The following is a 15,540-nucleotide window of genomic DNA, read 5'->3' on the forward strand; positions in this document are numbered from 1 at the left end:
GATGACTTGATTTCCAAGGAGTCTTGATTTTTCTCCTTATAAAGATAACAGATTTTCAGTATTATTTCTTCTGCATCTAGTGAGGAGCGTCCATGAGGGTCGGAGTCCACTTAAGAATTTACTTACTATTTCTAAGACTCTGTTTCCTTAATGAGACATAAAACTACCTATGATTTGTTTCCACCTTCTATGCATCTTTGATGTGGTGGTTACAAAAAAAGTCCTAAATGTTAGGCTGGTTTTGAATCACCCAAGTAGCTGTGTGATTTGGTCCCTATGTGATGAGGATAATTGTACCCACCTGACAAAGGGTAGTTTTGAGGATTAAGCGAGGAGGTGATACTCTCTTTCAGACACTGGCACAGATCACTCTGTAGCTGGTTATTCTGTCTCCCTGAGACAAAGAGAAGGAACTAAGTTTTGGTTTTGATGCCCTGGCTGTCCGACACCCTCTTCCTCAGTCATTAGGAAGAGTGAGCTTTCTTGAGAAAGCGCCTCTAGGAACTTCAAGAAACACAATATTGAGAAGTCAGAGCTGGAGCAAATGGGTGGTGCTGCACCTCTGACGCTGGCATTGGTGTGTGGTGTCCCTGGGCACCGGGGAGGAAGCCTCAGGTGCTTGGAAACAAGGAGACTTAAAGCCAGGACCTGTTGGGGCCTAGCCTCATCTTTCTAGCATGTTCTAGAGACATTACTCTTTTATTCTTCATTCCTTTTTATTTTCCTTCAACTTTCAAATCCATCATCTTCCAAAGATATTTGGGAAGGTCTCATTTATTTACGTATATATCTTTAAGGTAAAGTATGGTTGTAAAATTCAAGTGTTTTCCTCTCTTCATAGATTTGTGAAAGAAAAAAGACCTACTATATCTCCAAACTTCAATTTTCTGGGCCAGCTCCTGGACTACGAGAAGAAGATTAAGAACCAGACTGGAGCCTCAGGGTCAAAGAGCAGACTCAAGCTGCTGCACCTGGAGAAGCCAAATGAACCTGCCCCTGTGGTCTCAGAGAGTGGACAAAAAAGCGAGGCGCCCCTCAGTCCACCCTGTGCCAACTCTGCTACCTCAGCGGCAGCAGGGCAAAGGCCCGTGCCCCCCGCCAGCGCGCCCAGCGCCCAGCCGCCCCTACTGGAGGACGGCTCCCTGGCCCAGGCGCTGAACGGGCTCCACCTGCCCGCGGATAAGCTGGAAGACAGCAGTAAGCTCAAGCGCTCCTTCTCGCTGGACATCAAATCCGTCTCGTACTCGGCCAGTGTGGCGGCGTCCTTGCGTGGTTTCTCCTCTTCAGAAGAGGCTCTGGAATACTACAAACCTTCCACTACTCTGGACGGGACCAACAAGCTATGCCAGTTCTCTCCCGTCGAGGAAGTGTCGGAGCAGACTCCGGAGAGCAGCCCTGATAAGGAGGAGGCCAACATCCCCAAGAAGCCTCCGAGCAGCAGGCCCACAGACAGCCAGAGCAAGCGGCTGCATGCGGTAAGAACCAGCACCAGCGGAGCCGCCTCCCAAAGGTCCCTCTTGTCTCCCCTGCATCGCAGCGGGAGTGTGGAGGACAATTACCACACCAACTTCCTCTTCGGCCTTTCTACCAGCCAGCAGCACCTCGCGAAGTCTGCCGCTGGGCTGGGCCTCAAGGGCTGGCACTCGGATATCTTGGCTCCCCAGACCTCCACCCCTTCCCTGACCAACAGCTGGTATTTTGCCACGGAGTCCTCTCACTTCTACTCTGCCTCGGCCATATATGGCGGCAGTGCCAGCTACTCAGCCTGCAGCTGCAGCCAGCTGCCCACCGGCAGCGACCCCGTCTACTCCGTGCGCCGGCGGCAGAAGCCGGGCGACCGAGCGGACTCGCGGCGGAGCTGGCACGAGGAGAGCCCTTTCGAAAAGCAGTTTAAACGCCGGAGCTGCCAGATGGAGTTTGGAGAGAGCATCATGTCAGAGAGCAGGGCGCGGGAAGACCTGGGAAAAGTGGGCAGCCAGTCTAGCTTTTCAGGCAGCATGGAAATCATCGAGGTCTCCTGAGAAGGCGCTCGTGACTTCCATGGATTCTTTTTGTTCCTTGTTCGCGAAAAATATTCCCTGTAAATCTGAAATATATATATGTACATACATATATATTTTTGGAAAATGGAGCGATGGTGTAAAAGCAGAAGATGGATCAACACGGTGGTTCTCTCTTAACATCTGCATTCGAGAAACCATCTAGTATTTCTCTCTACAGAAGTGGAAGGGCAGATGCTAGAGTCGCCCTTGACAGATGGATTTTACGCAATGAATTGCACAGCCTCTTGTTCTTACTAAATCGAGTTCTATTTGGTGTCACAGGACAGAATCCCCTACTGTGTTCATGTCGTGCTCAAAGAGCGCTCAGATGCTAATCTCTGTCCAGTCCCTGCCCTAGTGCACCTTAGTGCTGAGTCTGAGCCAGCCTGTGGGTCGGGTGGGTAGACCCTCTTAGGGACAGAACCTAATGGCGAATCCAAGAGAAATGACCACATCCAAAGCTGAGTCACAGCTCCTTGCCTGACGGCCAGGTGACGTGAGCATCGTTCTGCTGGACCGACCATTAGGGGCCTTGCCGAGATCTACTTAGAGCAAACCCAGTACCTCAGACAGAAGTCGGGGCTCTCACCACTACCATGTCTGGTAGCCCGTTTGTAGGCATTGTGAATAGGTAGGTAGCTAGCCACACTTTTCAGACCAATTCAGACTGTCTATGCACAAATTTCCACTTGGGCCTGGATGGAGGTAGTTAATTATTTTCTTCTTTTTCTCAACTTTACGAAGAAAGAGAAGGGAAGCCATCTAGGATTCAGTTTAACAGCCAGGAATCTGGTCATAATGATGTATGTATGCTAAGGTCGGGACGCTAAACAAGTCTATCTCCCTCTTTATAAATCAAAGAATTGTTCAAAATGGGATTATTAATCCTTTAAATAAAGATTAACTTGGTTTAAAGCCAGATGTGAATTTATTTGGGTTGGTAGCAAAGCAGCCTCACCTTCAAGGTAGCGAAGTAGACATTTTCCATTTCTGTTTCATTGCACAGATGCATTGTGGAAAAACCTAACAGCAAGGTAGAATTTTATAGGAAACCACCAAGAGGGAGGGAAAACTAGGGCCAGGTAAGGTTGCTGAGGTGAAGCAGGATACGGTTACTTCTCAGAAGTATCCCCCCTTGGCACGGATAAGGGTGTCATTTTCTTGAATTTCCTTAGACTTAATTTACCAGTAGGGCTGAGAGAGACTTTGATAAAGCGAAGAATGTTCAGAATAAGCAGTGTCAGAAGGCTGCTGGGCTTCGGTTTCTGTGAGCAGGGTGCAAAGACACAGCCAGGCTTCCTCAGCGACCCACCTGGCCTTTTGTTGATCAGTAGGTGGGGTGTATCACAATGGAGCTGGACCAAGGTGGTCACTCAGCCCTACCTACAATCACTGTGTGGAATCCACCCTGGCAGCTGGAAGGCAGGGGCGGTTAGGACGAGCTGAAAAGGGATAGTACATGACTGCTTTTAAGTGCTAACTTGTGTCCTGGCCACTGCAGTGTGGTCCTCTGGGGCAGCCTCATCCAGGGCAGCAGCTCTTCCTGGGGTGGGTGGGTGCTGTCACTGTCCCTACGGTGAGCGCAGCTAGTGTGATGCCCCTCTCAGGTTTTCCTCCGAGCAAGAAATGGATGGTCCTTTGATAAGGATGTGATGGATTCGTTTCCTGAAGCCGGCGCAGAATGACATGCTTCAAAACCAACTCGATCGTGATGATGAGCTTCACAGAGAGAACTGGAGATGTGCTGTGATGTGGGTGTAAAACAAGGCAGGAAGGGAGTAAGCAGCAGAGGGAGTGCCTTCTTGCCATCCGTGGAAGGTTCTGTTCCATGATCTGAGTGAGTTTTTCTGTCTACCTTTAAATCTTAGATCTAATCAGACGTGCTCTCTGGGTAATGTCATATACACACACACAGGTGCGTAACAGCTCGCCTCTCCCGGAGTCTAGCCCAGCTGTCTGACAGTTTTGATGTGAAAGCGGTGACTCTGATGTTAAGTTTGGGGTTGGGGGGACGTGGTCTGAATGAGGTCGTCGGGCAGAAATATGCCTTCCATCCTTCGGGATTCCTCTTGGCCGCTGCCCCCTTCCTCTCACTGGCTGTGATGCGCTCGTTCACTGCGGCCTTCAGTCCTTGCCGCGTGTGTCAGATCCTCAGTTCTTGGAATCCAGACCACCCTGCGGAAGGGCGGCCCGAGAGGCAAGGCCCGGGCAGCCCAGACCTTCTGGCTTGGGCATGTAACGGGGGGTAGGCGGAGCCCTGGAGTCTACTAGGGGGACATGGAAAGGTGGTTTTTAAGGAGCAAAGCTAGACTTGTGTATGAGAAATGCTGCAAATCAGTTTAGTACATTTGCAGGGTTAGGTGGAATATGTAAATGTTTAATATGAATATAATACAGAGTTCTTGCGGAGTAAGGCAGGCTGTGGCATGGGTACATTGTGCATTTCTCATTTGATGTGTCCTGTATGTTAATATAATGAAATAAAATCCAAACTGGTACCTGTTTATACATAACTGTGAGAAAGGAGCGCTCTTTGCAGCTACAACTTGGCGGGAGCAGCAGCATCCAAACTGTGAGAGGAGGCAGGAGTGGACCCTGCCTCTGATCGTTTCAGGTCCAAGGACTGAGCGGAACAACAAGTGGTGAGGCCGTCCGGTCTGTCCGTGCTCTGCCGTTCACAGGAAACACGGGCGCGTCCCCTGGCAGTTCAGAGCTGGCCTGGACAACACCGTGTCCAAACCCAGGGCCTTGGGAAAGATGTTCTGGCTGAATCCAGAACTAGCACGGGGTAGGAAGACAGATCACACGTCGTACTTTTTAATGTAAGACGTGAATGGTGTAGTCATTTTTGTAGAAAAAACTGGGAGGAATCCAATTGACCCTTGAACGACTCAGAGGTTGGGGCACCAGCCCTTCACCCCCACCCCACCCTGTGCAGTTGAAAATCTGTGTCAGTTGACTCCCCCCAAACCTCACTAATAGCTTGCTGTTAACCAGAAGACTGAATGATAATAATATAAGGAGTGAGCACATATTTCATATATGTTATTTTTTTTTTAATAGAGGCATGTTTTATTTATTCATTTGTTTGTTTGGTTTATACATGCACTGGGTACAGTCAGAAGCCGGGAGCGTGAGCGAATTCACCAGAGCCAGAGCGGGGAGCAGAACAGGCAGATGGACTGAAGGACACTGCTGAGGGGAGCAGCGGGCGGCAGGAGAGGTCTGCGCGCCATGTGGGACCCTCCTCCAGTGGCCGGGGAGCAGCCGGGGATTGAACCGGCGCTGCAGAGGCCGCGGGCAGCTTCGCAACCCAGCGCTCAACCGCTGCGCCACCGGGGAGGCCCTATATATGTTATTCTTAAGACTGAAAAAAAGTTAAGAAAATCATAGGCGAAATACGTTTAACTGCACTGTGTTTATTGGTACCATCAATGTTCATGGTGTGTTTTCAGGAAAACCTGCATGTAAGTAGACGCATGCTGTTCAAGCCCCTGTCAGTCCAGGGTTGGCTTATTGAAGAGCTGTCCTTGCCACGTAGGCCTCCGTGACCTCTGCATAATGTGACCCTGGCCATCACGATTTACAAAACAAGAAGCTGTTTCACCCGCTAGCTAATAAAAAATTAGTCATTAAAGGACTAAAACTTTTACCTTCGGTGCAGGCATGTGGAATAATGTCGATAAAGAGAATCACAGGGAATGGCATGTAAGTTGGCTGCGAAGCCTTCTGAGTTCCGATTTGAGGAAAGAGAAAAGCACGGAGGATTGGGTTAGCTGAGCAAAGACGAGCTGTCTTGGACCTGGCAGAAAATGGAGGAGAGAGTGGGAAAGAATAAAAGGAGTGGAGTACATCTGCCTGCAGCTGGAAGGTGCAGGAGGAAGGATGAGGAGGTGTAGATCTTGGACAGACCTAAGGCCAAGCCAGTGATTACTCAAATGCAGACCAATTTGGGGTTCTTGGAGACAGCCTGCTCCGGGTGGGGAGGGGGGTGGAGGACTAGTTTGGGTCTGAGAACTTGAATCAGACTACACAGACTAAAGGGACTAGGGAAGGTGTAGATGTCTGAGGAAAACCTGATAAAATGTAAATGAGCCCTGGATGAAACAGCCTTCCCGTCAAAGAAATGACATGAAGTAAGTTTTTCCTCCTGCACCAGCTGATGAAAACTTGTAACCCTCCAAACCTTGTTTTTCTGACACGAAGCAGGAATGTTTTGAGTGTAGTAAACAAAATTTGTGCTTTTCTCTGAGTATTACTCCGCATCTATAAATGGGAGAGGGAAGTAAGTTATTTCTGGCCTTCTGTGGGGCCCATTCATCCTTGTACAGCATAATTATACTCGCTTGTATCTTTAAAGTGTTGCAAAATCAACTGGAAAATGACAGCACCGTTAACAAGTCAGTCATATAGTCGTTTATGTCCAGAGACATCAAATTGGGCTGATAAAATTTCATCCTTTTGGTTCTGGCTAAACACTAGCGTTTTCCCCAGTGCTGTCCCATTGGGAACGCAGAACGTGACCTTGCAGGGCAGAGGCCTTGGCTACGGGAGACTGTGCGTCAGCTGTGGTCTGGTTCCCTCTGCTCAGTTATGAGTTTTGAAAACTGAGTTAAAAGCACTTGGTTCACAAAACTTTGTAAATCAGACCTCGCTGTATAATAAAAGGTAGCAGTAGAAACACATCTTGATAGGCAAAAAAATAATTGGCACATCCGTAAATTCCCACGGGTCCTCTATGCACATACAACTCTCAGTGTCCCTTAGAATAAGGGTTGCAGGCAACCAGGTGCCACAGGTCACACACTAGAAGCACCTGAATTTCATTGTTCAAGGGGGGTTGCTTTTTTTTGGTTTGTTTTTGGCGTGAAGCATGTAGATAATGATCCAGTTACAATTCCCCTCTGTAGCCCTGACATTTGAATGGAAGATGCGTGTCTGGCGTGTGTGAGAAATTCAGGGTTATTAACTATAAATAGCAAACAAGGCCACCTCCTCAGGGACACTATATCGCTTTTTTTTTTAAAGATTTATTTATGCATACAAGAACTGGGGTACAGGCCACAGGTGTGGGGGGTGAGAGGATTCATCAGACAGTGGGGGGCAGAACAGGCAGATTGACCCCAAGTACACTGCTGAGGGGAGCAGCGGGCAAGACAGGAGAGGTCTGCTGCGCCATGCGAGTTGCTCCCTGGCCGGCCAGGGATCAAACTCCGTGCTGCAGTGGCTGCGGACTGCTTCATAGGTTGCGTCTTAACCCCTTGCACCACCAGGGAGGCCCACTGTATCGTTTTTAAGTGGGAAATGAAATGTCAGGGTAAGGGACAGAGAAGCAAAATGACTTGTCACAATTTTAAGACGCTTGACATATAAAGTTACACACTTACACATACACACGTTCACTCTGCCCTTTAATCTTTAGTATCAACATTTTCAGTAATTTCCTACTGAGTATTATATATCCGGGTTTAGCTGAGGTATAAACAAATCAGGCACACAAAACTTTGAATTACTGTGGCGTTTTTATACGTGTGTGCTAAGTTCTGAAGAGGCCGAGTTTTGCTAGGGGAGGTGTGAAAGCTAAGTTATCACTATAAATCAACATAAAGAACTTGGCACACGTCAGCCCCCAGTGCCCTAAATTTATGTAACCTGGAAAACAGCATGTCTGTAGTACCTAAAAGGTACGGGAAACATTTCCAGCCTCTGATATGTTGGAGGAAAAAGCAAATACCCAGAGGCTACTTTAACCATAAAAATAACTCGTTTCTTGAGCACATTCCTATACTTCAGAGTATAGAGTCCTGAAAACTCATTTCATCAAATATTTACTCTGCAGAGAACACCAGTGAGGACTCTATGTTCAAAATATACTGCATATTCTGAGAAATTGCTCTCAGGTGGGAGAACAGGTACATATAAATTTACGTACATAAGCTCCTAAACATGAAACTGAGGGAAACAGACATGGTATGTGTAAAGCAACAGACATGAATTCCACACAATCACCTCTTTACCCCACAATTCATTTACTGGAATTTTATAGGCATCTAATAGGGGGGAAGGCCAGCTTCTCCCAAACTGCCACTTCAACTAGTAAAGCAAGTGGCCTCTTTGATAGTGTTCAGGATAGAGATGACTAGACACAGGTTTTTAAAAGAAGGGACCACTAGACAGAAAAATTGTTGAATTTAAAGTCACCATAGAGACCCAGGGCCAGTGCTCGGGCAGCTGGTGAAGATGTCAGCTTCGCTGAAGGGTCCAGTGAGCTCGAAGGGGCCTGAGGTCCATCCAGACCAGCTCACACCAGAGGGGAGTAGAGACAGGCACTGGGAAATCAAATGAACTTGACAAAGACCAAGTCAGGAAACTCCCAGCCAGGCTCTTTGACACTTGGGCTGCTTCCTCATCCCTGAAACATCCTCTGGTGGCCTGTGAGGTGACTGGGCACTAACCAGCAGAAATTCGTCATCACTGTCTCTTAGAACAGCAGATCAGATTCTCAGAATCCACTGGAAAAAAGTAGGAGTGAAATGAGTAGTCACGCCACATACAGAGTCAGGGTGGTTCTTACCAGGGATGATGTGGAATAATTAAACCATTAATTAAAGGAGCTGGTCAGAGAGTCCCTGTCCAATGCTCTTTCACCTGAAATCACTGGGTGTTTGGGAAAGAGGGTAAACAGGACAATGAAACCTGCAAGCAGCAGGTGGGAGTGTGCATTGCTGCTCATCAGGAGCCACAGCTGAAGGATAAGCAGGTCCCATTCCTGGCCTAACCTGCAAGAGTTGAAGGCAGAGCTCCGGGAGCTGGAGGGGCTGTGGGACAGCCACTGGCCTCACCCAGGGTGCAGCAGGCCTAGGACAATGTGCAGGATGCCACAGCTCCTCCCCTGTGGCAACTTGCAGCTGCCACCCGAGTTCCACTAACAAATCTCATGCCAGTGTCTCGTGGCCAACCCTGAACAGAAACCAACAGGAAAGGGAATTCAGGCTCAGCTTAGCCAAGGTTGTAAAACCCTCACACACCATAAATATCAAATGAATTACAATTCTTTCAAGTAATGTCCGATTTACCTATTGTTCTTCTGTTTCTACCCAGTAATAACTAGTACATCTATTTGGGACCAAAATCTAAGTTAATACCATGTTTTATGTAATTTCTCCGTAAGAAGGAGGAGTTGGAGGAAGAACTGGCCAGCGAGTGTTTCATGCCAGGCTAGATCTGTCTTTTTGCCACATTCAGTCTATTAACTGCTGAAAAGCATTGAGAAAGCTCCATCCTTGCAGGCCTAGTCTGCATCCCATTTTATTTGTTTGTGCTTTTATTTGTAAATTATATTTAATGCAGTGAGGATAATGGCACCTGAGCAATTTTTATAGCTCTATAGACAAGCAGCCAACCCTTCATTCTTCGCAAGTTATGAACATATCCCTGTGTTCAGCGCTGGTGCCATGAATTCCAGGAACTCGAAAAAAGAACAAAGGTGATGCTTAAAAATGCCACTTCCTGTGAATTTAGGCAAAGGAAAGATGGATAATCTTTCCGCCCACTGAAATTAAAAAGATAGTGAAGTTAGAAAAAATACTCCTAAGTCTAGCTGGAATCTAGTCTAGCCATAGCAGATATTAAAAGGCATTATGAAATGGTGATAAGAAAACCGAAGGACAAAACACGGCATGAAACAGGATGGAGGGAGAGATCGTGGAGTAGATACAGGCCAGAGTCAGAACCTTGATTATGTGGAAATTTTATACGCAACTCCAGGGGCACTGCAGCTCAGTGAGGGGAAGATGCATTATTTAGTAAGTGTTGCTGCCTCCCCTTCCCCCATGACTTTTCCTAGAACGGCCTTTAGCTATTAATAGATTTCTAAGGTACAGAACATCTTTCCTGATTTGTACTGTAGAAATGGGTGAAGGCGCCAACTAAAATCGACCGTCAAAGGGTGTGATACAGAATGTCAGGTCAGTGTGGTCCAGCAAATTCTGAAGGTAGAGCTCGCTATTCCCCGCTCCTGGCTTCCAGTGCCACCATGGCTCCCTCAGACCACATTCTCCTCAGGCCTCTGCCACCCCTCCTAAGGCGCCAGTTCCCAGGGGACAGAAGTGGGATCTGGAGGGCCTCGGCTGCTTCCCATGGCTTTCATTCCCGCCTTGTCTTTCGCGCTCAGAGGGAATGAACAATCTTGGTATTTTGTGGCCTCAGAAAATCCTAGAAGCTATTGAGTTTTACACTATGGACCAAAAAAATATTTTTCATTAGCTTGATGTACATTTCTTCTGTCATTCAACACCTACGACATAGTGTCTGATTAAGATCCAAGAGTAGAATTGGGTAACATTTACCCGAGATATGCTGGATGAAGTGGGAGCAATTTTAATCTCATAAATAATAAATACACCGAAGGCTATTTTTGACATCCCAAAACCACCTTCCGTGGGCACACCATGCTCCCCGCACCTGCAGCGGCCCTGTTGAACATGGCAGCGATCGCCACAACCCCACCTTTGTGCTGACATCAGAGAGACTCTCCGGGAAGGCAGGTAGGCCGCGAGAGGCTATCTTCACACTTGCCTTTGGCCTACGTACAGCTTACCACCACCTCCCAGACAGGAGACTCATCCAGAAATGTGATTCTCACAGCGCTGCCCGAGGGGGCACCTGCATTTTCCCTGGGCTGGAGGCCAGCAGGGACTGCCATGGTGGCCGCGGGACTGCAGGTACCGGCATACTTCCTAAGGTACCAGAGGCACAAGAGGGTCTGGACCCCAGTTAGCCTGAAACTAGGTAGTAAGAGATTCCTCCCTTGGAACACTTCGCACCCCTTCAGCACCCCAAGTTCACCAGATGAGTCACACAGCTACTGGTTAAACCCTTATTGTTGTTCCAAAAACTGGAATCCCGTCAGTGATGTAATATAAAGAGACGTAACTATGTCTGCCCCAATGAAACCAGTTGTCAGTGGGAGATAAACCCAATGGGGGTGTAGAAAGGAATCATCAGATTCCCAAGACAACATATGGGGCACAGTAACCCGGCACACAACAAAAGTACCTGCATTTCACCGGGGCGGGAAGGGGGTGCCCTGGGCGAGGCCCGCATGTGATGCACATGGGAGGAAGAGTAACCGCACAGGCCTGACTTCACCAGTGCTTGTGTCACAGCCCACACCCCAGAGAGCTTCTTACAATACCTCTCCCCTTCTCCCCATGTTTCACCTCACAAGTTAGACTAGACAATGTACACTTTCAATTGAAACAAAAAAAAACAACTTGAAACAAAATAAAAATAATCCCCAACACGGAGTGCTGTAGAGAATTCCTAATCACTCAACTCCGGTTGTCACAGAAGCAGTTCAGTTCGCGCTGCACAGGGAAGATGCATCCAGGAAGGGGTCAGGGGGGTGGGGGGGGCGAGTCAGCTTTTCAGACCAGCCCCAGTGCTTCCCGCCCTCCTCCGGGAGAGCCAAGACCCCCGACCTGCCCTGGGCCTGGTCACACCACCTGGTTCTCAAGTCCTCAGGGTCCCGGCGGCGCGGGGCTCCGTCCCCGGGAGCAGCGGCCAGCAGAGAGGCCATGTGGCTCTAGAGCTTGAGCTCTCGGTCTGGCTTCATGCTGAAGGGCTCCAGCCTCTCGCCCTCGGGCAGCAGACTGTTGAGCCGCTCCATCAGAGGCACGGTCTGGTCGATGCCCATCTGGATGCGCCGGAGGATGGCCGACATTTCGTTGACTTTCTGGATCTGCTCGGCGTATTTGGCGTACCTTTTCTGCCTCTCCTGCATGAAGCTAAAGAGGGTTTCGACGGACAGATCCATCTGTAGGGGGAGAAAGTGAAATACATTAAGTCTCGCTGACCCAAGTCAGCATCAGGGGACGCTGCGTCCAGTGTGAGCACGCTCCACGGTGAGCGGAAGCTGCTGGCTCCATGGGAAGCACGACTTGGACAACAGCCGCCCAGAACCATCTTCACCAGGCCTAAAAGGCCACTGTCTGGGAGCCACTTACACCCTGCTGTGACCCTGGGATTTCACTCTCTTTAGGGAAGACTCCTGGGCTTGGAAATGAGACCAGGGTTGAAACCTGGCCTGCCTCTTGAGTAGATAAACTTACCCCTTCTGTCTCCAGGTCTTATCTGCAAAAATTCCAGAGCACCAGGCTTGGCGCGAGTAAACTGATGAGATGACACAGCAAACCCACCTGGCGCAGGACTCGACACGGCACGGAGGAGCTTTGGAACGAGGTCCCCATCCCTTCCTCTCCTCCCTGAACTGCTGCAGACTGGAAATCACTCAGGGAAATCTGCCAACCAAGCTCAAGTCCATACCATGGCCCAAACCACTGGGGGGCTGCTTCACGTGCCCTCTCCCTTTCCAGGAAACAAACTGTAGGCTCTGGGGTCCCCTTTTAAGGTCTCTCCTCTTCCCCAAGTAAAGATCTTTGGAACCTACTGTCTGGATAGAATAGGGGCAGGGAGCCTCCAGTGCGTCAGATGCCTGCATCCCTTCCTCTGCAGGGAGAAACAAACTCCAGGATGCAAGTTTACATCTCAACGTTTGGGCGTGACTCCAGCCACCCCTGCTCGCTGACTCCAAGAGCATGCCCCTGCCCGGGCACCACACTCAGGCAGCACTCAACGTGTGTGACCATGGAACCTCTGGAAATAGCTTGATAAAAACAAAGCCAAACTAATGAACACATAGGAGACCCCAGACAGCCCCAAGAAAAAAACCACCTGTTCTGCATTTATATTGTGTCTGCGGAAAAAGGGGTAGTGAGGAGGGGAAGTTAAGACAACGCACGCTTGTTTTCCCATGCTGATTCTTCCATCAGAATAGGAAACGCAAATAACATGGAGGTAACGCACACCTCCGGAGGGTTCTGCAGCCCTGTCTAGTTACGCAGCACCGCACAGGAAGTGAACCGGTAAACCCGTCATGATGGTGCACCGCCAGGCCTCCTTGGGATGGCTCCAACCCAGCAGCTAGGAGTGCTCCCCCTCCCAAGAGGCAAGAGGATACGGGGGCCCTGGTCACCTCATAAAAGCCAACATGGCTCATTACACAGCCTCCCACCATTCAGAACCTTCTTGGGGTATTACATTTCACTTAACAAGGGCATTTCTGACCTCACCCCCAACTCTACCAGTCTAGACACCCAATGAAGCCATCTGAAATGTCTCCAAGGCCTAACGAATCAACTACTATGTTTAAGGTCCTTGGCAATCATGCCCTCTCTCCCTATATGCTACCTGATTGGTTTTTACCCCCATCTCAGCAAGGAATTTGTCCACATGGCCTATACCTCCCTACATGTTTCCACATCCGGGGGGCCCGTGTTTCATGAGTGCAGCACTTTTGTGCCAAGCTATTTCATGTTTGAGTCTTAGGTGAGCACACATAATCCAGACATGTTGCTTAGACACAATATATCTTTCAAGAGTCAATTCTACCACAGCCCATGGAAGAAAAAACCCCAAGGGGGTTTTGGTAATGATTTTGTAGGTCAGCCCTAGAAGAGAAACTTGTAGGGTTGATGTGCAAAGTAAGCAGGTGACATGATCAAAACACCTATAACAACCTCCAGAAAAGCAACCCCATTAATCACAAAATCTATGTGAATAGAAATAGAAAGTATCTCGAACTTCTTTTACATGAAAAACAAGAAAGCAAGGTAAGAGTTTTGCCAATAAGGGCAGGGGAAATAATGACATTTCGAGGTATCCAGAGAGATAAACTTTGTTGTAAAGGCAGGAGGTTGTTGCTGTGCCTCATGTCTGTTACATTAACTATCTTCAAGGCTTACACACTCAGATGACAACTCACCATTGTGTTTTTTTGCTGACATGTTTTCTATTTGTTCTGTATTTCTGCTACTGAAATCTTACAGCAGAGTCATGTGACTCATTCCAAAGTTTCGTGACCAAAAAACCTCACAAGCCATGATAACTGAAGTCATAATTTACCTACAAGTCCTTCCACGATTCTGGTCTCTATGTTCAGCCGTGAGAATGAGTAACTCTCACCACTGTTTGGTGATATCTCATCCAAACTCTAAGTCAGAAAAGATGAGCACTTCATAAAAACACCTCTAAATTCTAAAACCTTAAGTTGTGTACAAGATGGAACTTGCAAGCTTGATAGCGTTTCTGTGGTCACAAGGAAAAATGAATAGGCAAACGGCTCCACAGTTAGCAAAATTCAAGTCTGTATGATTGACTGACTTTTGGTATTCCAACCCTGAGTTTACAAGAAATGTTTAAAAAAATGGGGCCTCCATGGTGGCACAAGGGGTTAAGACACAACATACGAAGATGTCTGCAGCCACCATAGCATGAGTTCGATCTCTGGCGGCCAGGCAGCAACCCACATGGCGCAGCAGACCTCTCCTGTCTCGCCTGCTGCTCCCCTCAGCAGTGTACTTTGGTCAATCTGCCAGTTCTGTTCCCCACCCTGTCTCTGGTGAATCCTCTCACCCCCCCACACCTCTGGCCTGTACTCAACTCTTGTATGCAAAAATAAATCTTAAAAAAAAAAAAAAGAAATGTTAAAAAACAAAAACAAAAACAATTGCTTAAGGACTTAATTGTGACTGCCTTAAAAAGAAGTCACTCAGCTTTCCCACCCTCTATACGTAATGTTCAGGTTTTAATGTGATACCGCTTAGGTCATGTAAGCCTCAAGGTCAATTTGTGTTAGTCTCAGTAGACAGTTCTCTTTCTCTATATTCATTTTACATTTAAATTCCTGTTTCCCAAGGAGGTCAGTTTAGGAAGTGGGGGTGGGGAGGAGGAAGCAGGAGGAGCAGGGGCCAGCTCAGCAAGGGCTGTCTGCCTTTCTTCTCATACCACAAATCCAGCCCCAGCTTTGTTCTTCCTTTGGATGGGCAGCCTTCTGCGCCCCGAAATGCAATGAATACACCCAGATACACAGGTCTGCTCTTTTTATTTTCCTGGCTAAAAGTGCTGAATGGAAAATTATAATTCATCCTGTTCTATAGCTATACAAGTAATGAATTCGAAGGTCAGTAACAGTCTGTGAGGACTTGGCCATGCTCAAACATCTATTTAGAGATAGGCATAATACTGGTTTTAAGCAATGTAGGTTCATCCTCCTTCCCCCCTCAAACAAACCCCTTCTATGACTAATAATGCAGTACAGAAGTCAGAGCTTCTACCTTTTATTAGCGGTAATAATAATGTGTCCACCCATCCATTTTATCCCTGAGTAGAGTGAAGGTTATGTAAACTATATAAACTGGATGATATCACAAGAGTGATCTAAAAATAGAACAGCTATAAAAATGTAATGTTATATTATTATAACAAATTCCACGGAATGACCAAATATGCTTGGAGATTTGTTTTTCATGGTACTAAAATAAAACTAAGACTCCCAAACGCTATGGCCACATTCAAAGCCAACTGCTCCAGGCAGCTCTCCTGCCTGCCTGTGACTAAGTAAGTGCCTCTCTCTCTTTTTCTTTCTCCTTTTCCTAAC

The 15,540-nt window shown here is 47.9% G+C and overlaps 2 protein-coding genes across 4 annotated transcripts in view; one reads left to right on the forward strand and one right to left on the reverse strand.

Moving 5' to 3' along the window:
* The window catches only part of DUSP16 (dual specificity phosphatase 16), a gene marked incomplete at its 5' end in the record, with an annotated part of 36,372 nt that extends 34,312 nt beyond the window's left edge, over window positions 1-2,060 (forward strand). Inside the window, one exon of one of the 2 annotated variants that reach the window (XM_084255120.1) lies at window positions 842-2,060. In XM_084255120.1, coding sequence (XP_084111246.1) covers window positions 842-2,021 — 1,180 coding nt within the window. In that variant the 3' untranslated portion in view covers window positions 2,022-2,060. The remainder of the gene's footprint in view (window positions 1-841) is intronic. The other variant, XM_084255121.1, reaches the window with a different exon arrangement.
* Window positions 2,061-11,628: 9,568 nt separating this feature from the next.
* The window catches only part of BORCS5 (BLOC-1 related complex subunit 5), a gene marked incomplete at both ends in the record, with an annotated part of 56,533 nt that continues 52,621 nt past the window's right edge, over window positions 11,629-15,540 (reverse strand). For both annotated transcript variants that reach the window (XM_084256471.1, XM_084256470.1), the window contains one exon: window positions 11,629-11,859. In XM_084256471.1, coding sequence (XP_084112597.1) covers window positions 11,629-11,859 — 231 coding nt within the window. The remainder of the gene's footprint in view (window positions 11,860-15,540) is intronic.

The sequence above is a fragment of the Talpa europaea genome (assembly GCF_964194135.1).
Source record: "Talpa europaea genome assembly, chromosome: 15".
NCBI classification, from domain to species: Eukaryota; Metazoa; Chordata; class Mammalia; order Eulipotyphla; family Talpidae; genus Talpa; species Talpa europaea.